Consider the following 25,712-nt stretch of genomic DNA (forward strand, 5'->3'; position numbering starts at 1 on the left):
GGGGACGGATGGGCAAGAGTAGGGGAGAGGGAGGAGGGGAGGGGACAGGCTGTGAGGTGTGTCTCACAGCAGTCCGCCCTCCTGTGCAGAGTGGCAGCGCTGGGCCTGGCTGCGGGCATCGTGCTGGTGCTGCTGCTGCTCTGCCTCTACCGCGTGCTGTGCCCACGCAACTATGGGCAGCCGGGCGGTGGGCCCGGGCGGCGGAGGCGCGGGGAGCTGCCCTGCGACGACTACGGCTATGCGCCACCTGAGACGGAGATCGTGCCGCTGGTGCTGCGCGGCCACCTCATGGTGAGCAGGGGCACAGCGGCTGGGCAGAGGAGGGCCGGGGCCTGACCTATACCAACACCGGGCTCCCGCAGGACATCGAGTGCCTGGCCAGCGACGGCATGCTGCTGGTGAGCTGTTGCCTAGCAGGCCACGTCTGCGTGTGGGACGCGCAGACCGGGGATTGCCTCACGCGCATTCCGCGCCCAGGGTAGGTGCGGCTGCCCTTTCCTCCTTTGTGCCCCCCCCCAACTCCCCCACCCCACCCCACCCCCCCGCCGCCACGTATCTCCCCTCCTTTCTTCGAGGTATCCCCCAACCCCTCCAGGCCCCCTCTCCCCTCCCCGCACCCCTTCCCGCCACCCTGCACCCCCTTTCCCCCCGCACCCCCTCTGCCCCCCGCACCCCCTCTGCCCCCCGCACCCCCTCTGCCCCCCGCACCCCCTCTCTTCCCCCATCCCCTTTTCCCTTGCCACTTCTCACTCCCCTGCCCCCTCTCACTTCTCCCCCGCCCCCACCCCCCTCCCCCGCCCCCCCTCACCCCCCTCCCCCGCGCCCCCCCTCACCCCCTTCCCCGCGCCCCCTCTCACTTCGCCCTCCTGGCCCCCAGCAGGCAGCGCCGGGACAGTGGCGTGGGCAGCGGGCTTGAGGCTCAGGAGAGCTGGGAACGACTTTCAGATGGTGGGAAGGCTGGCCCAGAGGAACCTGGGGACAGCCCTCCCCTGAGACACCACCCCCCCCTGAGACACCGCCCCAGGGGCCCTCCGCCGCCTTCCCTCTTCGGGGACCAGCCTGACCTCACCTGCTTAATTGACACCAACTTTTCGGCGCAGCCTCGGTCCTCACAGCCCACTCAGCCCGAGCCCCGGCACCGGGCGGTCTGTGGCCGCGCTGGGGACTCGCCAGGCTATGACTTCAGCTGCCTGGTGCAGCGGGTGTACCAGGAGGAGGGGCTGGTGGCCGTCTGCACACCGGCCCTGCGCCCACCCTCGCCTGTGCCGGTGCTGCCCCAGGCCGCTGAGGACGAGGGTGGCTCCCCCGAGAAAGGCTCCCCTTCCCTCGCCTGGGCCCCCAGTGCGGAGGGTTCCATCTGGAGCTTGGAGCTGCAGGGCAACCTCATCGTGGTGGGGCGGAGCAGCGGCCGGCTGGAGGTGGGCAGAGGGGCTAAAGGTGGGCAGAGCGGCTGTCCGCCCTGGGGATTGTGGGCCTTTCTGGCTGGCAGGTGCTTACAGCCTCTGGACTCGTAGGTGTGGGACGCCATTGAAGGGGTGCTGTGCTGCAGCAGCGAGGAGGTCTCCTCAGGCATTACCGCTCTGGTCTTCTTGGACAAAAGGTGAGAGTGGCCTGCCTCAGCCCCAGATGTCCCCAGCCTTTGTTGGCTAGGCCATAGTCTCTTGAGTCTTGAGTCCTGGTTCCCTTCCACTGCTGTACTGTATGACTCGATTGACCTTCTTGGTGCCCAGCCCCACACCTGTGAGCAGAGGGCCATCCACTTGGATGGGAAGGTAACAAAAGCATTAGGGGTGTGATGTGCTTGGATAGTGCATGGCACACAGTGACCTCCCAGGGCCTTAAGCAGTGACAGTGGGGAGTGATACACTCCTGTCCTTTCTTGCCCTTCTCAATGAAGCCAGTTTCTCTGATTAGCTTGTCAATATTGAGCCTTTGGGGTATCTTGGTTGCATTTTTAGTTACAGAGTGTGCTTGCAGACCCCTCTCTTCTCCTTGGCTGCTGGCAGCTGTTCTCTGCTCTCCCTGCCTGTGTCGTGCTTGCCCTCTTCAACGTCCCCAGGGCTCCGTCTGCATGCACACTCCTTGGGGAGTCTCAGCCACCTGGGTTCTGGCCCCACCTCTGAGCTGGTGAACCTGGGTCTCCACCCAATGGCCAGGTGCCTTCTGCCGGACGCCTTCGCCTGCCTGTCCCACACTGGCTCCTCCTCCAAGGCTCCTTGACTGTTGGTGGCAGCACCATCTGACCTAGAGCTGGAGTCTTTCTTTTTCCTTGGGGAGGGGGCGTCCCTTGCCCTTAGTGCTGTTGATTTCTGCCAGTGGGCTGCTGCTGTCATTCCTGTCACCGCAGGTTCTGCATGGGCCTTGGCCAACATCCTCCTTTGCTGCTTGTTTTAGCTGTAAGGAAAGCCTCGATGTCTCAACCTGACCCTCAGGGTTCCTGGTGACTGTGGTCTCTCCTTGTCCACCCACTTCCACTCATACAACTGGCTTCCCCAGCTCTGGTGTAGGCCCTTCAAATTCATGGGCAGAGGTTGTAGACATGCATTGCCTTTTGCTGCGGTAAGATTTTGAGGCTTTGGGGTTACTGGGCAAATATACCCATCCCTGCCTGTCAGACTGTACCTAGGAATTTTGGAGAGCAAAGAAAATCCTTGTTTCTTTGTGGAAAAAGGGATTGGTATGGGCTGTGCTTGGGTTGAAGCTGCTTTTATGTGGTGGAGAATGCAGGCTTCCGCAATGCCCAACGTAGCCCACCCTGCATCCTGTTTCCCCTCAGCAGCCTTCCCTTCAGCTCCAGGCTACATGGAGCCCTCTGCTTGTTTTTAATTTACAAACTTATGTGATATTCACCAGATACCACCTTACACGTTAGCTCACTTGATTCTCATGACCACCCTGTGAGGTGGGTACTCTTATCCCATTTTACGGATGAAGAAACTGAGGCACAAGGTTAATATTTGGAGTTGCCCTCTGGCTCCAACATCTGTTCTGGTACCATGTGCTTTCCTCTTGGTCATGTCCCTTCTGTGCCTTCTTGAGCTGGCCCTTAACTCTCTTGTGTCCACATGCTTAGCCCCAAGCTGGGGCTCTAAGGGAGAGGCCCCTGGCAGCTGTTCTTCTCTTCCAGGATTGTGGCTGCACGGCTCAACGGTTCCCTTGATTTCTTCTCCTTGGAGACCCACACTGCCCTCAGCCCCTTGCAGTTTAGAGGTAAGAGGCCCTGGGGCGGGCAGGTGTTCACACTTGGTGGGATGGGCAGGGGCTGTCTGCCTATTGCTTTCTCAGAGATCCTTCACTTGGCCTTTTGTCCTCAGGGACCCCAGGGCGGGGCAGTTCCCCTGCCTCTCCAGTGTACAGCAGCAGCGACACAGTGGCCTGTCGCCTGACCCACACAGTGCCCTGTGCACACCAAAAACCCATCACAGCCCTGAAAGCCGCTGCTGGACGCTTGGTGACTGGGAGCCAAGACCACACACTGAGAGTGAGTATTGTCTCGTCTCTTGGGTGCTGGAGTGGCCCGGCACGGGGTGGGAGCCTGATGGATTCGTCAGGGAGAGGCTGGAGGAGTCCTGGTGAAGAACAGAGGGCATTTCCCGGCCAAAGTATAACAGGAAAATCCCAGAGACCAGAACCTGAGGCCCATCCCTGTCCCAGGTGTTCCGTCTGGAGGACTCGTGCTGCCTCTTCACCCTTCAGGGCCACTCAGGGGCCATCACAACTGTGTACATTGACCAGGTAAGGGGCCTGCAGGTGGGGTAGGGGGATATAGAGCCTGTGGCCCATGTTTGCTGACTCCTGGGAGCTGGTCCCCAGGGGCCTTCCAGGAAGCAGTCAGGGCACCCACTGGGGCACAGGGACACCATTGTTGACAGAGGTACTACACCATGGTGACCCCACTCCCCTGGCCTGTTTCCCCAGACCATGGTGCTGGCCAGTGGAGGACAAGATGGGGCCATCTGCCTGTGGGATGTACTGACTGGCAGCCGGGTCAGCCACGTGTTCGCTCACCGTGGGGATGTCACCTCCCTCACCTGTACCACCTCCTGCGTCATCAGCAGTGGCCTGGATGACCTCATCAGCATCTGGGACCGCAGCACAGGCATCAAGTTCTACTCCATTCAGCAGGTAGAGGGGGTAGGGAACATAGGATTCTTGGGATTTTAGGGAAGGACTCAGGACTGAGCTTGTCATGTCCTTGCCTCCAGGACCTGGGCTGTGGTGCAAGCTTGGGTGTCATCTCAGACAACCTGCTGGTGACCGGCGGCCAGGGCTGTGTCTCCTTTTGGGACCTAAACTACGGGGACCTGTTACAGACAGTCTACCTGGGGAAGAACAGTGAGGCCCAGCCTGCCCGCCAGATCCTGGTGCTGGACAACGCTGCCATTGTCTGCAACTTTGGCAGTGAGCTCAGCCTGGTGTATGTGCCCTCTGTGCTGGAGAAGCTGGACTGAGCGCGGGGCCTCCCCTGCCCAGGCAAGGAGGCTAGGGTGTTGTGTGGGGGCCAATGCACTGAACCTGGATTTGGGGGAAAGAGCCGAGTATCTTCCAGCCGCTGCCTCCTGACTGTAATAATATTAAATTTTTTTAAAAAAACCACAACTGTCAGGCACTTTGGGATCTACTTGTGTCTCTTGGAATTGTTTGTGCACACACACTGCCTGAACCCTCCTCAGAGCTGCTGAGGAAACATACAGTGTGGCACAGGGAGGATGAGCAAGCCAGAACTGCAGGGCCCTTAAAGAACTGTCCTGGTAGTGTGGCAGTTTGGTACCATCCTGTCATCCACAAAAGGTGCTAAGTTCCTGGCAGTGCTACTGGAGCTAAGGCAGCAATGAGCAGACTGAGTCACGGGCCACAGAACAGGGTGGTTTATTATTTCAATAGCAAAGAGCTGAAAAATGTCAGGTCCCATAAAGGAGCAGAACCTGACCCAGAGCCTGTAGTACATCTCCACCCCACAGGGGTGCGGGCTGGGCCAGGCAGGGCCAAAGGCAGGCAGCAGAAATGGGAGTAAGAGACTGTGCCCACTGAGAAGCTCTGCTGGGTGTGGGCAGATGGGCATGAGAAATGATGTAGTGTAAGGACCAGGTAGGTGAAACCTGTTCAGGTCTTGTTGAGTGTCCAGAGTGGATCCAGAAGGCTGAGGGGGTCGTCAGAGGGCTGGGTGGCCCGCAGCCCTTGCCCGTTATGGGCCTGCAGAAAGTTCTGCTTGCTCATCCGCTGTTTGCCCCGCAGGGAGCTGTCCAGGGAGAAGGCCTCTGGGGTCAAGGAGGCCAGCAGCTCCAGGGAGGAGGAGGGGGGCCCCGAGCTGGGGGCTTCAGGCACTGGCGGCTCCTCCTTAGGCTGGGGAGCCTCAGGTAGTGGGGAAGAAAGGGGGGGCGGGGAGGAAGATGGGATTGGGGTAGACTCTGGGAGGCTGGCTGGCGGGAGGCCTGGGGGCTCTGCAGGGCCTGGCAAGCTGGCAACCGGGGACTCCAACCCCCCAGGAGGCCGGATACTGAGCTTGGCAATGGTGGCCTGGATGGAGCTGATGGGCACATCCCCACCGAGGACCAGGTCCTGCGAGTCCTGAGGGAGGTGGTTCTGAGAAGACAGAGTGGGTGAGGAGAGGAAGTCCCAAGGTTATGGCTCTCCCAGCAGCTTCCAGGGAACCTTCCTCACCTTCTGGCTGATACTTGCACTGGCCAAGGGTTTGCATGGAGGGGGCACACCATGGCGCTGCAGGACCTGCTCCACGTGTCTCATCACTGCCTCATAGCAGAACCTGAGGTGCAACTGCACAGGTGCATTTGGCCAGGTCAGCTGGGCAGGGGCCCGTCACCCTGGGACAGTAAGGCCCATCCCAGCCCCATCTGCCCAGATCCTCACCTTCTCCTGCAGCATGTGCTTCCTCTGCTGCCGCATGCGCCGCACCAGCTGTGGCAGCTCAGGGATTCCGTTCCCAGCCTCCACCTCCTGCACAGCTGCATAGAGCAGTGCAAAGGCTCCCGTGCGGCCCACACCAGAGCTGTGCCAAGAAGGGGGTATGAGGCCGGGGTATGAGACTAGGCCAAGAGCCCATAGAGGAGAGACCCTCAGGCCCACCCTCTACCTGCAGTGCACAACGATGGGCGTGTGCAGCGGCCGCTGATGCAGGTAATGTGCGTGCACCTCTTGGATGAAGCGCAGCAAGTTGCTGGGGCTGTCGGGCAGGCCTCTGTGGGACAGGATGGGGCGCGGAAGAGCCTATGAGCCAGGCCTGACCTGAGGCTCTCATCCCTCCCAGCACCAAGGACTGGACAGCACCCCAGACCCCCAGCCACCATCCAGAGCAGTGGACGCACAACTCAGGCCAAGTGGGGAAGTGCAGGTGCACAAGAGAGCGCTTGAGGCTCTGGTCTCGGAACTGCAGGCTCAGCACGCGCTCCACATGGGTTTCGGTGCTGCGAACGCTGCTCAATGCCAGGCTCAGGGCACCGTGCACCATGGGCTGGCCCCTCTCGGTGGGGAAGTAGCGTGCCACTTTTTGCTGAGGGACAGACAAGCCAAGACAGAACTGGTTTTCCAGGATCCCCTGCCCTGCCGCCCCACACTGCCCTCGTGGACACCCACCCCCTCTTCTCACCTTCTCCATCTCAGCCTCAGAAACCAGCATGACAATGACCGACACTTTCTGCTCATGGACCATGAGCCAGAAGTCAGCAGCTGTGCCAGGCAGTGGGGCCTGGGTTGCCACTAGCGGGGGGCAGTATGGGGAGAGCCCCTCCACGCAGCTGGCATTGATGTAGTCATCCTTGCCTGAGCGCAGCACCACACGGTTACTGTCATAGGGCATGACATCCTGGTGCCGGTTCTTCAGTGAGTAGCAGCGGGCGATGGCGATGGAACGGCCTCGGGCATCATGTTCCTGCGCATCTTGCAGCTCTCGCCAGACAGTGTCCAGAGCCCCCACATCCCCCAGCTGGCCCCGAAAGGCCTCCAGCTCCTGCTGCAACTGCCGCAGCCTCTCAGGATGCTCATAGGGGTCCCGCTCGATCAGCCGCAGGGCCTGCGGCCGACGGCCCTCAGCTGCGTCCACCTTGGTGGGCTGCAGCAGGGGCTGCCCACCCCCAGGAGGCTGAGTGCCACCATGCTGGCTCTCTGGGCTGGAGGAGAGCAGGTCTGCAGCTGCGGCGCCTCGGCGCAGGCAAGGGGGTGGTTCTGCTGCTGGGGGACGAGGGGGTACTGGACCAGGCCCTGGAGATGGGGCAGGTGAAGGCACCAGGTGGGGACTAGGGGTGGACTGGCCAGCAGACGAGGGCCCTCGAATGGTAAGAGGGCTGCTTGGGGGCCCATGGGTCTGGTAGAAGGGGCAGGACCATATGCCAGGGGGGGATGGGGAGGCTGAGGGGGCCCAGGGCTGGGGAAAGGCAGGGCCCCCGAGTGGGCTGGCAGAGGGTCTTGAGCGGGACCTGGGTAGAGCTGGGTGTGTAGGGGGGGTGGCGGCTGCCCCAGGACCCCAGGCTGAGGGGCATAGGGGTAGGGGGACTGGGGGGGTAGGAGTCCTGGGGCCTGGGGTGGGAAGAGATGTGGATGCTGGAGTGGAAGGGGCTGTTGTGGGGGCTGAGGCCCAAACGCTCGTGAAGGATGGGGCTGGGGCTGGGGCTGGGGCCCAATCCTCGGGGCTGGAAAACCTGCAGGGATCCCAGGAGAGAAGTGGTGCTGGGCTGGGATGGGTTGCTTGGCTCCTGCGGGGTAGGTGTAAGGCGTGGGCAGTGGCTGTGGTGGGGGCACAGGGAAGCAGGGCTGGGGAGGAGCAGGGGTGGGGTTTGGCCGTGGGGCTGTGTGGCTGGGGATGGGTGCCTGGATGCTATCTACTGTGGTGGTGGCTGGCCGAACCGCCATGGCCAACTCGGGGCCTGAGAATTGAGGAGGTGGGGCCGAGGGGAGACCTGCAACTGGTGGGGCCGGCCCTACCCCCACATAGGGACTGCTCACCACGCCATGCTGTGGGGAGGATCGGGGCACAAGGCCCAGCTCCGGTGTATAGGCAGGGGCTGGGTAGAGGGCAGGCCCAGGTGCTACGGGCATTGCAGGGGGCCCTGGGGCCCTGGGCTGTATCAGCTGGGTGGGGCCCGAGTAGGTACCAGGGGGCAAGGGGCCTGAGAGATAGTGGGGTCCTGGGCCTGTGGAGCTGGGGAAGGGGCTGGGAGGAAAGTGGAGTGCGGTGGCAGTTCCCAGGAAGGTGTCGGGCAGTCGTGGGCCAGCCACCATGTCAGGGGGGAGGCTGCGCAGCTCCTCAGGGGGGTCTCCTGCTTCCACTGCCTCACTGTCCTCCCTGCGGGGCAGCAGCGGCTTTGGGGCTGTGGGCCGTGGCGGCGGCTTCTTCTTCAGCTCCCTGTGGGACAGGCAGGGAAAAAGTGGGGCCAGGCTCCCATCACCCCAGCTTGTCTGGACCCAACTGCACCACAGCCCCAGGGCCACACAAACCTGTCCAGGAGCTGTTGGCGGGCAGCCTCGCGGGCCTGGCAGGTGGACTGCGTGCGCTCCAGCAGAGCAGCCACCTTGCTCTCCAGGTCTGCATAGAAGTCCCTGCCCTCCTGCGACTTCTTCATCAGGTCCTCATAGGCTTCATAGGAGGCCACCAGGGTCTGCAGTGTGGAGTTCCACCTGGTGGGCAGAAGGGCCAGCTCCAGGTGAACCACGGGGGTGGGCTCCAGGCGGCTCCGGAAAAGAGGAGAGGACTGGGCACTGACTTTTGGTCCAGGTCGCTGAGTACCCGCCGCACAGCCGCGTACTGCACGTTGGCCTCTGTCAGTGCACGGAGGACACGGTCCTGGGCGGCCAGGTTCTGCTCCAGGTACACCTTCAGCTGGTCATACTTTTTCAGCTGCTCCTCGAACAGCTTCTGAGGGAGGGGTGGGGGCCGGGCACGGACACTCAGGGCCTCGACTCCTAAGGGTGGGGCCCAGAGCCCCTCCACCCTGCTCACCCAGCCCACCTTCATCTCTGAGTGGTCTGTGGTGACCAGTGAGGCAGTGATGTCATCTTTCTGGATAAGCTCACGTAGCTGCTGCTCCAGGGACACGCGCTGGTCCCGCATCTCCTGCACCTTGGCCAGGATGCGCTTTAGGTTCTGCAGCACGGCCTTGTCCTCTGTGGGCAGCAGTGGTCAGTGAGGCCAGAGAAACCCCCAGCTCGAGTCTCCCAATGGGGTCTGGTGGGGCTCACCTGAGGTGAGGGCCGGTGTGGGCAGGGCAGCCCGGACCTGGTCAAGCGGCCCGCTGAGCAGGCGCAGGTTGCCGACGTGCAGGTTCATGGCACGGTGCAGCTCACTGTTGGTGAAGGAGGCCTTCTCGTGGACTTCCATGTACTTGGCCCATTCTCGCCTCACCTCTGCCAGCTCAGCCTTGGAGGGGGCGGAGATGGCCCCCACCTGGCCCACCACCTCCTGAAACTTCTGCTCTAGCAGCTCATCCTCCTCCAGCAGGTCTCTGATGTCCTTCAGGGAAGCCTCCACATCCGTGAACACACCTGACAGCACTGGGGGTGTGGATTGTAGAGGCAGCCCCTGAGGCAGGCTAACCGGGCACCCATGGGCCCCTCCCCCAAGAGACAGAACCACCCCCTCAGGTCAGGGCTTGAGTGAGGCCCAGCACACAGTGAGCAGGGTGCATGAGGTATGCTGATCCAGAGGGGTGGGTGTGGATGCCCAAGCCAGGGCCTAGAGGGGTGCAGCCTCCATCCTCGCTGACCAGGGACACAGAGGTGGCCACAGCAGATGACCTCCCACTCCCTTTCACTTGCTTGCTCTGCCCCTTACTCACCTTGCATGGACTGGACAAGGTTCCTGACGGTGTCGGGCCGGACACTGAGGGCTGCGCACTTCTCCATGAGCTGGGGTGGGATGTGGCTGTAGGCATCAAGGTTGTCCACCGTCTCGGGATCCAACTGCATTGAATCCATGAACTGGCTGTGGGGAGCAACAGGGCCAGGTGGGTGCTGGGTGCTCATTCCAACTCTGACCATGTCAAAGGAGCCGCTAGGGCGAGCCCCACCACTTAATCTGAGGTCTCAGCAGAGAGCAAATTGTGACCTCTGACCCCCACTACCAGGTCTGGCCTGGTCTCACAGAATATGCCCAGGGCACTGCTGGAAACAGTGGAACAGAAGGCACCTCCTCCTCCCAAGACATGACTCCTGCCTTACACACTAGCCCCACCACCCTGGGCGGGAAGGCACCATTGGGAAACCTGTTTGCAATGGACATTTCATTCCTCTCCCAGCATAGGCAGCCCTAGGGCCCTCAGAGGCCCGGGAAGTGCTGCCTGCCTCTGCCTCCCGGCCCAAGTCCCACACTCACTCCAGGACCTCATTCTTGTCCTCAATCTTGGCCATCATCTCCCGGAGCAGCTTGGCCTTCTCCTCACTGCAGAAGCGACAGAGCATTTGCCGAAGACCCACATCTCAAGACACCCCACCTCCCTCTGTGCCACCCTCCACCCACCTGTACAGTGACGAGGCCTCGTGGGCAGCCATGGGTACCAGTTTGGCGAAGATGTCAGGGCCTGTAACAGCTGGGTCTGTGGGGTTCACTGGCAAGGGCTTCACCAAGGGGGCTCCTGGGGGGATGGGAATTGTGGAGATCAGGCCCACGCAGAGTCCTTGAGGCAGGCTCCTGTGTCCTGTCCCCACCCCACCGTCACCTCTGCCCCCACCTCTCAGCTCCCCGACCTTTTACAGGCTGGAGGGTGTCCAATGCTGGGACAGCCTCATGGTAGATGAAGTCGTTGTCCTTCTTGGCAGAACTGTACCTGGGGGTCACGAGCAGGGGGAGTGGGCAGTCACGGGGTGTCAGTGGGGATCCAGAACCTACTTCCCATGTGGGACACTGCTCTCTGGCACTGGAGTCTTCCTCCCAAAGATGCCAGCAGAGGGACAAGACCCTTCACAAAAAGAGGGAACCAGGGCCACCCCCACAGACTCACTTTCCCCCAATGACATCCATAGTGAAGCGAAGCGCGTCTTGCACAGTGTCAGGCTGGCCCTGTGGGGTTAGGGACGGGATGGGGCCTTAGCACCAACCAAGGCTGGCACCAGGACACCCCCTCAGTCCCACCGGGCTTGCTTCTATACCCTCAGGGGTCTGAGGGGCAGCCAGGCCTTCCTCAGCTTTACCTTGGCCAACTTGATGGCTTCATTGAGCTTGTCCAGGGCACTCTGGAAGTACGCAACCTGTGGAGGGTGGCAGGAAAGCCTGCTCTGTCCTCCTCTGCTTGGACCCCTCCTCCTGCCTCCCACCCGGCCCTGCCTGTCCATCAGATGACAAGCAGCTCAGGAGGCAGCAAGGCACCACTCCAGCCAACAGCAGCAAGGTGGTGCCACACCCTGCCCCAGCCACCTGCTCTGCAGGGAGCCTGCCCCACCTCCTCAGACCCCGAGGGACGAGGGCTGCACAGATGGGACAACACTTAAGACACCAGGCCTCCAGCAGGGTGGTGGCCAGGGTGAGACAGAGAAGGCCACCCCCCGATGTGTAAGGAGCGGGAGCACACCAGCATCTCACTGAAGGCTGCTATCGGTCCCCAGCCCCTCCTCACTACAGCTCACTCACCCGCTCCCCGAACTTCTGCTGCTCCTCGGCCTGCTTTCCCATGTGTAGCTGCGAAAGAAGAGACGCCATGACTTGCTTCCTCAGCTGTGGCCACTCAGCCCCGCCCTGCCCCACCCTGGGGCCCCAGGCCCTCACATGAGCCACGGCTGCGAAGTAGTAGATCTTCATCTGCACAAGCTTCTTCCAGTCCTTCTGGATCCGGCCCAGCAGTGAGGCAGTGTCAGGGTTCTCCAAGGCCCGGCATGCCTCCTTGTAGTAATCTACCACCTGAGAACAGGGTGGGTCCCAGTGAGTGGGGGCGGGTCAGCAGCAAAGCGAAGGCCTCCCCTCAGCCCCTTCCCTACCTGTGCACTGATGCGGGCCACCAGAAAGCTCTTCCTGTTGTCCAACATCGACTTCTCCAGGAGACACTCCTGAGCCTGGCCCTGGGGCGACACATGAGGTGTACTCCCTCGCTCACTCAAGGCCTCCCCCTTCCCCTTCCCCTGGGGCAGACTGAGGGATCCCTCTTCACTGCCCTCTCCCCCAGCTGCCCCCACTCCAAGCAGCACCACCGTGCTCCTGATTCAACAAAGCCAAGGCCCCTTGCTTGTCCCTCACTGCCATCGGCACATGGCCTGGTCCAGGATCCAGGCCCAACTGCCCCCTCCCCGGCCATCCCCTTCCCTGGATTCAACTCCACTCCAACCAGGGCGCCTCCTCACCAGCATGAGGTTGACGTTGAGAGTAAGGATCTGGCGGCTCATGTCGACGCTGTAGGCTTGAGGGAAGTGCTCCCGTAGGTAGGCGAAGGCGCCAGCTGCACACTGGAAGTGGGTACAGGAGACCTTCATGCCCTGGGAGGGAGTGGGAGAATGGCCTGTGTCCACTCCATGGGTCAGGATTCATCCATACTTGGGAGGCTGCCCCTCCCTGGTATGTCCACATGTTCCACTACTGCCCCTCTCCTCACCTCCTCAGACACCCGCTTGTCCATGGCCCCCAGCATGGAGTGCAGCGCTCCTGGGGAGGGAGGGGACAGTGTTAGGGGGCCTGGGGCTGCTCACACCCATGTGAAGGTGAGGCAGAGGGGGCACTGTTGTTATCCACAATCAAGACAACAGGGCTCTGAGAACCAGGGCAATGAGTCCAAGGACACCCAAGCTGGAGGGAACAGGGAAACTCAGAAGTTCTGCCCAGCCCTCAGTCTCCTGCTCTGCATTTGGCAGAGGATGGAAGGGCTCCTGTCCAAGGGGTCCAATCTTGAAGCTTCAGGGATGTTTGCACAGAACTCTGGGGCTCCCCAAGCTTCTCCCTTGAGTCAGGCTAAGGCTGACTAGCAGGGCAAGCTGATGCCAGCCTTGCTCTCCTCCTACCTGAAGCAGCCCAAAACCACAGTGGGGAGGGGCTGTCCAGTCAAAGAAGAAAGGCCCTCTCTCCCAGACAGAGTACACAGTGGCAACTCTGTGTGGCAGCCAGCCCAGTAGAGCCTCGCCCCAGCAGAGGCTCCCCACGGGCCCAGCCCAGAAAACAGTGGAGGAGCTGGTGGGGCTGTGGGGAAGTCAGTGGAGGGGTGGGAATCCTGGAGTCCTCCCTTTATCAGCCCACTGCCTTTGTGGCCATCTGAAGAGCTGAAAGCTAGGCTGGCAGGACTGGGGAGTAGGGCCATGGGGAAGGGATCAGGCAGCTCACCAAGGTTGTAGAGAATACAGGCCTGCTCGTACTTGATGTCCTCATGGGCCACAGACTTGCCTGAGAAGATCTCTGTCCTGCAGACATGGCACCCCAGTTATCTCCAGGGCAGGAGCTGGCCAGGGCCCTGAGATTAGGTAAGGGGACTAAACACCCCAGTGTGGGGATGTGGGGAGGCCTGGGGGGACCATATGAGGCCATTCCCCATCCTATGCAGCAAGGAGAAGGGGGAAGGGAGGGGAAGAGCACCCCCACCACCCAGACTCCCCCTGGGATCCTCCAGCCCTGCCTGCGGCTCTCACCAGGTGACAGGGACAGCGGCCTCCTGGCCCGAGCCCATGGGGACCCGACTCTGCAGGTAATGAAGCTGGCCGAGGTACTTGCGGAGGACACTACAGCCCTCAAAGTCTCGTGGGACACGGACAGCATTCTGGGGGGGCAGGATGGGAGAAGCAGGCCTGATGTCATATGGGGCAGTGGACAGGCAGGCCAGCTAACCCACAAATGCCAGGAAAATGCATCAGAGCTGGCCGACTGCACACGCCAAGGGATCCCAAAAAGTCCATGACTACACCTATAATCGTTCAACAAAACACTGCACAAGCCAGGCTGGCAGCTGGCTGACTGAATCCATCCCACATAGTTTTTCTTTTTTTTTTTTTTTTTTTAAAAAAACGGAGTCTGTCTCACTCTGTCACCCAGGCTAGAATGCAGTATTCACTGCAACCTCCCGGGTTCAAGCAATTCTCCTGTCTCAGCCTCCCAGTTAGCTGAGACTACAGGCACACGCCACCATGCCCGGCTAATTTTGTATTTTTAGTAGAGATGGGGTTTCCCCATTTTGGCCAGGCTGGTCTCGAACACCTGACCTTGTGATCTACCCGCCTCACTCAAAGTGCTGGGATTACAGGCATGAGCCACTGTGCCCAGCCCATCTCAAATATCTGAAAAGCAGTTTGCAACATGTTTTAAGTTCTTTACTGTACTTAACTTTTGGCCCACAGTTTTTTAAATTTAATAGAGACAGGGTTTTGCCATGTTGCCCAGGCTGTTCTCAAACTCCTGGGCTCAAGTGATCCTCCCACCTCTACCTCCCAAAGTGCTGGGATTAAAGGTGTGAGCTGCCACACTCAGCATGACCCACAGTTCTGTGTCTAAAAGTTTACAGTAACAGACATCCAGGAAAGCACATGCTTGGATATGACCACAAGGATATTTATCACAGCATTATTACCAGGGTCAAAAACTGGACTCCAGGTCAGGTGCAGTGGCTCACACGTGGTCCCAGCATTTTGGGAGGCCAAGGTGGGAGGATCGCTTGAGGCCAGAAGTTAGATACCAGTCTGGGCAATGTAGCAAGACCCTGTCTCAACAAAAAAGAATTTTAAAAATTATCTAGGCGTGATGGTGCCTTTGGTCCCGGCTCCTTGGGAGGCTGACGGGAAAAGATCAATTGAGCCTGGGAGGTTAAGGCTGCAGTGAGCTATGGCTGTGCCACTATTTTCCAGCCTGGGTGATGAAGCAAGACCCTGTCTCTCCAAAAAAAAAAAACAAAAAAAACAAACAAAAGGCAAAACTGGATACCCACCAAAATTCCCACTAAAGAGGACTGTTTTAAATTAATTATGTCAAGGCGCCTCACAAGAGAATATTCTGCAGCCATGAAAACTAAAGACAAGAATCTCTAGTTATTCATATGTTAAGAGGCCTATGGCATGCTATTGGGAAAAAAAAAGTAACAAATGGAATCATACAAATACTGATATCCAAATAGGTACACAGGCCAGGCAAGGTGGCTCACGCCTGTAATCCTAGCACTTTGGGAGGCCGAGGAGGATGGATCACCTGAGGTCAGGAGTTCGAGACCAGCCTGGCCAACATGGTGAAACCCCGTCTCTACTAAAAATACAAAAATTAGCTGGGCATGGTGGTGTGTGCCTGTAATCCCAGCTACTCGGGAGGCTGAGGCAGGAGAATCGTTTGAATCTGGGAGGCGGAGGTTGCAGTGAGCTGAGATCATGCCATTGCACTCCAGGCTGGGCAACAAGAGCAAAACTCCATCTCAAAAGAAAAAAACAAACCCACAAATAGGTATATAAACAAAAAGAAAATTCAGAAGACTGTATACCATAATGTTAACCCTGATTATCTCTGGATGACAGGATTTAAGTAATTTATCTTATTCTATATAAATAGATAGATATGGCTGGGCAAGGTAGCTCACGCCTATAATCCCAACACTTTGAGAGGCTGAGGCGGGTGTATCGCTTGAGCCCAGGAGTTCGAGACCAGCCTGGGCAATGTGATGAAACCCCGTATCTACTAAAAACACAAAAATCAGCCAGGAATGGTGGTGCACACCTGTAATTCCAGCTACTCAGGAGGCTGAGGCAGGAGAATCACTTGAATGCTGGGGGCAGAGGTTGCAGTGAGCTAAGGTTGCACCACCGCACTCCAGCCTGGGTGACAGAGTGAGACTCGGTCTCAAATAATAATAATAATAGATAGATAGATAGATATGTATACATCTGACAGAGACATGTATTTAATTCTTGATATTGTTTATGTATTCTTTATATTAAACATTTTCAATATTTATGATAAACAACAGAGCTATTCTTATTTTGGGGGGAAAACAACAAAAAAACAAATGAACCCTCTGCTTAAACAAACAGGAAAGCAAACAATACATCCTCCAAGGAGCAGGTGCACAGTGAGGGGGATGGCCTGACACCTGTCTGCCCTCAGCCCCCTGCAGAGAGGACCAGAGCCCCTCACTGGGACTTAGCCAGAAGAAATCCTCCAGGACACTCCACTCTGGGAGCTCGGCTCTGAGCTCCCAGCAGGGATGCTCTCAGAAGGGGTACATACACCCTGGGGACAGTGGAACAGAAGAGTCAGGCACCAGTCGTACTCTCTACACCACTTCCCAGCAGTGTCTTGGGAGACTCTGAAACTCAGTCTCTTCTTTAAACAGGGATGATAATCTCCCTGGTAGTGAGGCCTCTAGAATGCCCAGTGCAAGGATAAGGCATGTCACAGCTGCAGCTCACAGCATTAGGCCAGTGCTTCTCAAATCTAGTCATTCTTATCATACCCCTCCATCATGACCTCTGCCATATCCAAATACCACTTGTACTTAACATTTTTCTTTAAACAACCCATTTTTAAAATTAAGAGCCACATCCTAAGCAATAACAGCTCTAAAATAACAGGTGTGATGTGCTAGCCACACAGTTTTTTTCAATACTCACTAAAGTAGCACATATAAAAATATTGAAAAATCTTGGCCGGGCATGGTGGCTCATGCCTATAATCCCAGCACTTTGGGAGGCCAAGGTGGGAGGATCACTTGAGCCCAGGATTTTGAGACCAGCCTGGGGAACATGGCGAGACTCCACCTCTACAAAAAATACAAAAATTGGCTAGGTGCGGTGATGCATACCTGTAGTCCCAGCTACTCAGGACTACAGGCTTGGGAAGGGGGAGAAGTGATTGAGCCTGGGAGGTGGAGGCTGCAGTGAGCCATGATCATGCCACTGCACTTCAGCCTGGGAAACAGAGTGAGACCCTATCTCAAAAAATAAAAGGCCGGGCGTACTGGCTCACGCCTGTAATCCCAGCACTTTGGGAGGCCGAGGCAGGCGGATCATGAGGTCGAGAGATCAAGACCATCCTGGCTAACAAGCTGAAACCCTGTCTCTACTAAAAATACAAAAATTAGCCGGGCGTGGGGACGGGTGCCTGTAGTCCCAGCTACTTGGGAGGCTGAGGCAGAAGAATGGTGTGAACCCGGGAGGCGGAGCTTGCAGTGAGCCGAGATTGCGCCGCTGCACTCCAGCCTGGGCAACAGAGTGAGACTCCGTCTCAAAAAGTAAAATAAATAAAATAAAAAATAAGCCGGGTGCAGTGGCTCACACCTATAATCCCAGCACTTTGGGAGGCCAAGGCGGGCGGGTCACCTGAGGTTGGGAGTTTGAGACCAGTCTGGCCAACATGAAGAAACCCTGTCTCTACTAAAAATACAAAATAAAGCTGGGCGTGGTGGTGCGTGCCTGTAATCCCAGCTACTCGGGAGGCTGAGGCAGGAGAATCGCTTGAACCCTGGAGGCAGAGGTTGCAGTGAGCCCAGGTTGTGCCAATGCACTCCAGCCTGGACAAGAGGAGTGAAACTCTGTCTCAAAAATAAATAAATAATAAAATTTGTCTTGTACTTCCTAAAACCATCTTTGGGAAACAATGGAAGCAGTCTCCCCTCCAGATCCAAGAGATCACCTGCACCCTTTAATCCACCCAAGAATGCAGCCCCCTGTGGTTCTAGCCTGGTTTCTCAGACTCTTAGATGAGCTGCGCAGAGCCACACAGAGGAGTCTGAGAGAGAGCTTGATGCTGTGACGCCCCCACAGCATCCCCTGCACCTGTCAGTTTTACTCCCTGTAATCACAGAGCCAAGAATTTATTTCAGAGTTTAAAAAGGAAAGTCTTCCTAGAAACAACTATTCAAACCCTGGTTTTACAGATGAGGAAACTGAGGCTCAGATCAGGGAAAGAGGACTGCCTAAAGCTTCCAATAACTTTTTCACTGAAAGATTATTATCAGTGTCCTGTGTAAGAAAATTTGTTCTGGGGTTTCACAAGTTTAAGGAACAGTGATCTAGACTAGGCATGGTGACTCACGCCTGTAATCCCAGCATTTTCGGAGGCTGAGGCAGAGGACTGCTTGAGGCCAGTAGTTCAAGACCAGCCTGGGGAATATACGAGACTCCAATGTCTACAAAAAATACAAAAATTAGGCCGGGCGCGGTGGCTCACGCTTGTAATCCCAGCACTTTGGGAGGCCGAGGCGGGCGGATCACGAGGTCAGGAGATCGAGACCACGGTGAAACCCCGTCTCTACTAAAAATACAAAAAATTAGCCGGGCGTGGTGGCGGGCGCCTGTAGTCCCAGCTACTCGGAGAGGCTGAGGCAGGAGAATGCCGTGAACCCGGGAGGCGGAGCTTGCAGTGAGCCGAGATTGCGCCACTGCACTCCAGCCTGGGCGACAGAGCGAGACTCTGTCTCAAGAAAAAAAAAAAATACAAAAATTAGCCAGGCATGGTGGTGCATACTTGTAGTCCCAGGTACTTAGGAGGCTGAGGTAGGAGGATCGCTTGAATCCATGAGGCAGAGGTTGCAATGAGCCGAGACAGACTGCACTCCAGCCTGGGCGACAGAGTGAGACTCTGTCTTTAAAAACAAAAACAAAACAAAAAACAGTGATCTAGTCCAACTCCCACATTGCTGGGATAAATTAAACCAAGTCCCAGGAAGGGAAAGTGGCTACCCCAGATGGCCTTGTGTGAGCTTTTTTTGCGCTGGAAAAGCACAGGTCTGAAGGCTGCTGGCTCACAGCTCTCTCAGGGGCTGCTCTACCCAGCCCATTGCTCTGTGCAGGTTGCCTGCCTTATGCTTTGGAGGATATGTCTCAGAGGATGCTTTGGAGATTGGTGGTAATGCTCCTTCTAGGGTGTGTTGCGTCCTTGTGTGTAGCGCGTGCCTGTGTGCGCAAAATGATGGTTGTCCCAGGGGCTAAGATTATCTCACTGGTTTTCAATCTTTGTTCAAATAAACCCTTTTTAAAGATTCAATTTATGAGGAGGGTTCTGAGAAGACAGCATAAGAAGCTTGGTCTCCCCACCAAGACAAGCTGCACTGGCAGAATCTGACTTAACTCTGGAGTCTATTAAAGGCTTGCAACTTATAGGCGAAGGCTTTGACAGTACAGTTCATTGCCATTAATTTTGGTCAATTTCAGCCCCTACCATAGTAGCAGCCACCCATCCCCCACCCCCAGCACCTGGGAGGTAGCTGTGCACCAGTTCCAGGAGCAGCTTGTGGGAGCCAGCATGGACAAAAAGGACTCTGTCCTCCAAATACAGGAGATCTTGCTGATTGCTGCTTCTGAACACAGAGGTACAGAGAAAGAGGCAGCTCCTCCACTATTGCACTTCCCTCCATGGCTGTAAGTTTCTTCACCTCTAGCTGAAGTAACTTCCAAGGGATCTAAAGCCCTGGCATCTTTTCCCTTCTCCTTCATTTTTCTCTTTTTCCTCCTTTGGGAGGCAGACACTGAAGAATAAGATGTACAAAAGCAACCACATATATAGGGGAAATGAGAAAATCACTGCACATGTGCAGGGAATGGTACAGGCTCAGAAAAGACCTGTGAAGACCTTAAATTTACAAGGCCGGGTGCTGCGGCTCACCTCTTTAATCCCAACACTTTGGGAGGCTGGGGCCAGAAGATCACTTGAGCCCAGGAGTTTGAGACCAGCCTGGGCAACACAGGGGGACCCCATCTCTACAAAAAATTTAAAAATTGGCTGGATACCGTGGTGTGCACTTGTAGTCCCAGCTACTTGGGGGCTGAGGTGGGAGGATGGTTTGAACTGGGGAGACGGAGGCTGCAGTGAGCCGTGATTGTGCCACTGCACTCCTGCCTGGACGACAGAGTGAGACCCTGTCTCGGGAAAAAAAAAAAAAAACTTTGGTAAGTTTACATTTCAGGCTGATTCTTGGCACAGGGGTAGCCTACAACAATCAAAAACACAAAAAACCAGCAAATCCCGGGGAAGGGGGAGAATCTGATATCCAGAGATATGACATCATTTGATTCTTTTTTAATTTCCTTCAAGAATTTTTTATTTGCATTCCTAACTTGGTGATCTGGTGCAAGAGGCCTAGCTTTTGGCCTATCTCAGCTTTTCACGTGCCTTCCTTACTAAGTGTAATAATTTCTAGCTTTTCTTTTTTGAGACAGAGTCTCACTCTGTCGCCCAGGCTGGATGCAGTGGTGCGATCTTGGCTCACTGCGACCTCTGCCTCCCGGGTTCAAGTAATTCTCCTGCCTCAGCCTCCCTAGTAGCTGGGATTACAGGCATGCGCTGCTACCATGCCCGACTAATTTTTGTATTTTTCGTAGAGAGGGGGTTTCGCCATGTTGGCCAGGCTGGTCTTGAACTCCTGATTTCAAGTGATCCACCTGCCTCAGCCTCCCAAAGTGATAGCATTACAGGCGTGAGCCACTGCACCTGGTCTTGTACTAATTTTGAATAACTGACATAGAAAATATCTTCACCAGGCCGGGCGCGGTGGCTCACACCTGTAATCCCAGCACTTTGGGAGGCGGAGACGGGTGGATTACCTGAGGTCAGGAGGTCGAGACCAGCCTGGCCAACATGTTGAAACCCCGTCTCTACTAAAAATACAAAAAATTAGCCGGGCATGGTGGTGGGCGCCTGTAGTCCCAGCTACTTAGGAGGCTGAGACAGGAGAATCACTTGAACCTGGGAGGTGGAGGTTGCAGTGAACTGAGATCGCACCATTGCACTCCAGCCTGGGTGACAGAGTGAGATTAGGTCTCCGAAAAAGAAAAAAAGAAAATATCTTCACTCACTAGACTAAATGAAAATGTATCCAAAAATTTACTGATGGGTAGTATACTGACAATAGTTGCTAACACTGCTGGGTTATTGCAAGGATTGCTATGTGGTCCATGATAGGCAAGAAAACACTAATAGCTACTGATTTCTATGGCATGTTTCTACATCACTGGTACTCAAGCTCAGCCATGCCGGTGCAGACTCTCAGACTTCTAACAAAAACTTAAGGGGAAACACGTTGTTATCCAATAGTACATACAATAATCAGGAAAAAAATACAACATACCTCATTTTATTGCACTTCGCAGGAGCTGCGTTTTTTACAGACTGAAGGTTTGTGACAATTCTGCATCACACAGGCCTGTCGGCACCATTTTTGCAGCAGCATGCGCTCATTTCATGACTCTGTGTCACATTTTAGTAATTCTCACAATATTTCAAACTGTTTTTTATTATATATCTGTTATGGTGATCTGTGATTGGTGATCTTTGATATTATTATTGTAATTGTTTTTGGTGCCATGAATTGCACCCATGGAAGACGGCAGACTTATAAATGTTCCGTGTGTTCTCACTGCTTCACTGGCTGGCCTTTTCCTGTCTCTCTCCCTCTCCTCAGGCCTCCCTATTCCCTGAGACACAATAATATTGAAATTAGGCCAATTAATAACCTTACAATGGCCTCTTAAGTGTTTAAGTGAAAGGAAGAGTCACACATCTTTCACTTTTTTTGTTTTGTTTTGTTTTCTAAACAGTCAGGATCTCACTCTATCACTCAGGCTGGAGTACAGTGGTATGAACATGGTTGGTTCACTGCAGTCCCAACCTCCTGGGCTCAAGTGATCTTCCCTCCTCAGCCTCCTGCGTAGCTGGGGACACAGGTGTGTACCATCATGCCTGGTAAATTTTTTTTGTTTTCTGTAGAGACAGGGTCTCGCTATGTTGAGGCTGGTCTCAAACTGCTGGGCCTGAACTCCAGGAGGAACCGATCCTCCTGCCTTGGCCTCCCAAAGTGCTGGGATCATAGGCATGAGTCACACGTCCAGCTGTCTTTCACTTTACATCAAAAGCTAGAAATGGGCCGGGTGGTTTCTTTTTTGTTCTTTTTGAGATGGAGTCTCGCTCTGTCACCCAGGCTGGAGTGTAGTCGCATGATCTCAGCTCACTGCAACCTCCACCTCCTGAGTTGAAGCAATTATCCTGCTTCAGACTCCTGAGTAGCTGGAACTACAGGCACATGACACCACACCCACCTAATTTTTGTATTTTTAGTAGAGATGGAGTTTCACCATGTTGGCCAGGTTGGTCTCAAACTCCTGACCTCAAATCATCTGCCCATCTCGGCCTCCCAAAGTGGTGGGATTACAGGCGTTGAGCCACCGCGCCCGGCCTAGGCAGTTTCTTTATCTCCCTATCAAACCAATCCTGCCTACCCATGCATAAAAAGACAATACTATCCTCCTCCTACCTGTCTGAGCAACTCCAGCTTCTTCAGTTCTTCATTGTAGGCTTCTGGGTTCTCTCCATAATTCTTCAGGACAAACTATACAGAGAGAAGAACATAAGCCAGTGGCAGACAAGACCCCCGCCTTGCCCTCTGAGTCCTGGGCAAGCACCAACCAGGGCTCAGGATTAAGTGCAGACCTACAACCATAAGCGTGTCTCCTGGACCACCAGGAGCTTCACCTCCTGAACAGGCAGCACCAAAATGCTGACCACGAGAGCCCTGACCCTCCACCAACACTCTGGCAGGTCCTCCTAATGCTGCAGCCTCTCTACAAAGTCCAGGAGTCTGCCAGCTCAGGAAGCCAAGGAACTCAGCTGACTGAAATGGGGTCCTAATAAGGATTCCAGAAAGGGTCACAAACTCAAGCCTCTCTAGAAGATTGGGCCCTGCTGTGTTTTCGGGTGACAACCATAACCCTAAGCTGATAGCAAGTGCAGGCAAGAGGCACCAAACAAGAGTGGGAACAGAAAGCCTCTCTCACCAACCCATCCTCCTGGCCTGGGAAAAGATAGCATAGAAATATGTGATCTGCAGTGTCCTCATCTGTGAGGAAAGACCTGCATCTGTGTGAGGAGAATGGCCCAGGTGGGAGAAGGTGAGAAGGAGAGGTCACTACCCACATCAGAGAGAGCACCAGAGTGCCTGTCCACAGTGGCACTCACAACCTCCAGAGCAGACTGTCTTGGACAGTGAGCATACACACCCACCTGGAGGCACAGGCTCAGCCCAAAGGGCCCCCTGTTCAACTCAGATCACCAGACTAAGGCAACTGCAACTGTCCCTGTTGCAGTACTTGCTGCTGGTGTCTTGGCTAGCAATCTTGGAGGCCAGATCCACTCACGCCACAAACACTAAGAGCACTGATACCCACCTCACAGGGCTCCTTAAGGCTACGACCAAGGTTTGCAAGGTAGAGAGAGAGGTGGCTGAGAAACGCCGAGATGAGGCAGCCTGCTCTGTCTGGGAGCACACTCACTCACACCATGTGTGTGGCCCACTCATCTTTCCTGGGGTCCCTTCCCAGGACCCAGGATGCATGGCTAAGGAATCAGCCACATGGGAACCAGGAAGCCTGTGTGACAGCTTCTGTCTGCCTGGTGAGCAAAGGGAGAAGAGGAACAGATGGCAGGGAGGCGACAGCTGAGCTAATTACAGCACCAAGCAACCCTTTCCCAAACCTCTGAGTCTAACCCGGTTCTCCTGTTGGTTTCAGCTCCTGAAAGTCCCTGTGTCCATAAGCTCTTTTCTCTCTCCCCATGCCACCTCTGTCCTGGACAACCCACCTCTTCAAATCCGTCCCTTACCAAGTGGCCAGAATTGTTATTTCTAACACAACTCTGAGGTCACTTCTAGCTTTAAATCCTTCTGAAACACACACACACCCTTAGGGAGAAGATAGAGCAAAACATGCTTATCTCAGGACAGTGAGATGATAGGAAATGATGTATAATCTAAAAAGAATGTGTGCAGTAGCATCCCAAAGCCTCTAGGACCAAATCTAATCTTGGCACAGAGTTTATGACCCTGCACAACCTGTTCCTGGCCGGGGGAGGTGGCTCAAGTGTGTAATCCTAACACTTTGGGTGGCTGAGGTGGGAGGATCACTTGAGGTCAGGAATTAGAGATCAGCCTGGGCAACAGAGCAAGACCCGTCTCTACAAAAATAAACAAGCTGCTCTCCACAACCTTCAAGGATTGTCCTCTGGCACCTCCCAGGGACAACCAGCCAACAGTACTTGGGAATTACTGCTCTCAGGTATCAATGCTTATCTACATTGTCCCTACTTTCTCTACTAAGACTCAGCCGAAATGTCACTTCCTTGAATATTAGCTGCTCTTCCGTTCACATTCCAAACATGCCTCCATCATACTGTGTGCTGACGGCAGGGTCATGACAGTACCCTAAACTCAAACAATAAGCATTAAGGAATGGTAGGGGCCTTATCAGATGTGTTGTATACTCAGCAAATGATTGCTCTTACAGGAAATGCAGAGGACAGATGAACACGAAAAGGAAACACTCAGAAAAATTCAGAAAATGGGGCAACAATGAACCCACTCTCTTCAAAAAATTAATGTCATGCAAAAGGAGGAGGTTGAGCAGTGGACTGTTCTAGATTAAAAATGATTAAACAGGTTGGACATGGTAGCTCAAGCCTGTAATCCCAGCACTTTGGGTGGCTGAGGTCAGAGGACTGTTGAGCCCAGGAGTTCCAGAGCAGCCTGGGCAACATAATGAGACCCTATCTCTACAAATTAAAAAAAAAAAAAAAAAAAAAAAAAAAAAATTAGCTGGGTATGGTGGCCCATGCCTGTAGTCCCAGCTACTCAAGAGGGAGAGGTAGGAGAATCAGCCTGAGAGGTTGAGGCTATGGTGAGCTGTGTGCACACTCCAGCCTGTTTCCAAATAAATAAATAAATAAATAATTAAAGGGACAGAACACAACTAAATGCAATATGAGAATCCCAACTAGATCTGAGTCTGCAAAAAAAAAGAAAAGTCATAAAAGATAGGGGAAAATTATTGCAGATTTTCTTAGGTATGATAATAATATTGTGATTGTGCAGAATGTCCTCACTCTTAGGAAATACATGCTGAGATATGTCCAGGAAAAGTGATGTCCAAAACTTACTTTCAAAGGGCTTGTGGGATCTCTATCTCTTCTATCTATCTATTTAATCTATCTATCTATCTATCTAGCTAGCTAGCTATCTGGAGAGAAAACAAATAAGGTGAAATACATCCATCAAATCTATCTATCTATCTATCTATCTATCTATCTATCTATCTATCTATCTATCTATCTATCTATCGAGAAAACAAAAAAGGTGAAATACATCCATCAAATCTATCTATCTATCTATCTATCTATCTATCTATCTATCTATCTATCTATCTGGAGAGAAAACAAATAAGGTGAAATACATCCATCAAAACTAGATAGCCGGGCACGGTGGCTTACGCCTGTAATCCCAACACTTTGGGAGGCCAAGGCAGGTGGATCACTTGAGGTCAGGAGTTCGAGACCAGCCTGACCAACATGGTGAAACCCTATCTCAACTAAAAACACAAAAATTAGCCAGGCATGATGGTGGGCACCTGTAATCCCAGCTTCTCGGGAGGCTGAGACAGGAGAATCGCTTGAACTCGGGAGGGGGAGGTTGCAGTGAGCTGAGATTGCACCACTGCACTCCAGCCTTGGCCACAGATCAAGAATCCATCTTAAAAAAACAAAACAAACAAAACAAAAAAACAAACAAAAACTAGGTAACGCACTGGGTGCAGTGGTTCACACCTGTACTTCCAGCATTTTGGGAGGCTAAGGCCAGAGGATCACTTGACCCCAGGAGTTCAAGGCCAGACTGGGCAACATAACAATAAATCCCATCTCTACAAAAATTAAAAAATGAATCAGCCAGGCGCAATGCACACCTGTGGTCTCAGCTACTCCAGAGGCTGAGGCAGGAGGATCACTTGAGCCTAGCAGTTCAAGTCCAGCCTAGGCCACATAGAGTAAATCCCGTCTCTAAAAACAAAAC

General features: G+C 54.9%; 2 protein-coding genes across 4 annotated transcripts in view; one reads left to right on the forward strand and one right to left on the reverse strand.

Annotated features, from left to right (window-relative positions):
- SCAP (SREBF chaperone) overlaps positions 1 to 4,599 on the forward strand; it is a 72,465-nt gene extending 67,866 nt beyond the window's left edge. Inside the window, exons 15-23 of one of the 3 annotated variants that reach the window (XM_030811912.1) lie at positions 90 to 291; positions 363 to 478; positions 878 to 1,418; positions 1,515 to 1,600; positions 3,128 to 3,210; positions 3,315 to 3,481; positions 3,655 to 3,735; positions 3,919 to 4,125; positions 4,206 to 4,599. In XM_030811912.1, the coding sequence (XP_030667772.1) occupies positions 90 to 291; positions 363 to 478; positions 878 to 1,418; positions 1,515 to 1,600; positions 3,128 to 3,210; positions 3,315 to 3,481; positions 3,655 to 3,735; positions 3,919 to 4,125; positions 4,206 to 4,451 (1,729 nt within the window). In that variant the 3' untranslated portion in view covers positions 4,452 to 4,599. The remainder of the gene's footprint in view (positions 1 to 89; positions 292 to 362; positions 479 to 877; positions 1,419 to 1,514; positions 1,601 to 3,127; positions 3,211 to 3,314; positions 3,482 to 3,654; positions 3,736 to 3,918; positions 4,126 to 4,205) is intronic. The other 2 variants (XM_030811913.1, XM_030811914.1) reach the window with 2 other exon arrangements.
- A 254-nt stretch (positions 4,600 to 4,853) lies between these two features.
- The window catches only part of PTPN23 (protein tyrosine phosphatase non-receptor type 23), a 33,794-nt gene continuing 12,935 nt past the window's right edge, over positions 4,854 to 25,712 (reverse strand). Inside the window, 25 exon segments of the mRNA XM_030811915.1 lie at positions 4,854 to 5,583; positions 5,662 to 5,775; positions 5,869 to 6,007; positions 6,092 to 6,196; positions 6,324 to 6,508; positions 6,605 to 7,299; positions 7,302 to 8,356; positions 8,449 to 8,628; positions 8,715 to 8,866; positions 8,960 to 9,114; positions 9,190 to 9,501; positions 9,786 to 9,931; positions 10,322 to 10,387; positions 10,466 to 10,580; positions 10,693 to 10,772; positions 10,947 to 11,005; positions 11,137 to 11,193; positions 11,573 to 11,620; positions 11,708 to 11,839; positions 11,917 to 11,997; positions 12,277 to 12,408; positions 12,525 to 12,574; positions 13,244 to 13,320; positions 13,546 to 13,673; positions 22,134 to 22,208. Of these exon segments, the coding sequence (XP_030667775.1) occupies positions 5,104 to 5,583; positions 5,662 to 5,775; positions 5,869 to 6,007; positions 6,092 to 6,196; positions 6,324 to 6,508; positions 6,605 to 7,299; positions 7,302 to 8,356; positions 8,449 to 8,628; positions 8,715 to 8,866; positions 8,960 to 9,114; positions 9,190 to 9,501; positions 9,786 to 9,931; positions 10,322 to 10,387; positions 10,466 to 10,580; positions 10,693 to 10,772; positions 10,947 to 11,005; positions 11,137 to 11,193; positions 11,573 to 11,620; positions 11,708 to 11,839; positions 11,917 to 11,997; positions 12,277 to 12,408; positions 12,525 to 12,574; positions 13,244 to 13,320; positions 13,546 to 13,673; positions 22,134 to 22,208 (4,818 nt within the window). The 3' untranslated portion in view covers positions 4,854 to 5,103.

The sequence above is a fragment of the Nomascus leucogenys genome, chromosome 4, assembly GCF_006542625.1.
Source record: "Nomascus leucogenys isolate Asia chromosome 4, Asia_NLE_v1, whole genome shotgun sequence".
In the NCBI taxonomy this organism is placed as follows: domain Eukaryota; kingdom Metazoa; phylum Chordata; class Mammalia; order Primates; family Hylobatidae; genus Nomascus; species Nomascus leucogenys.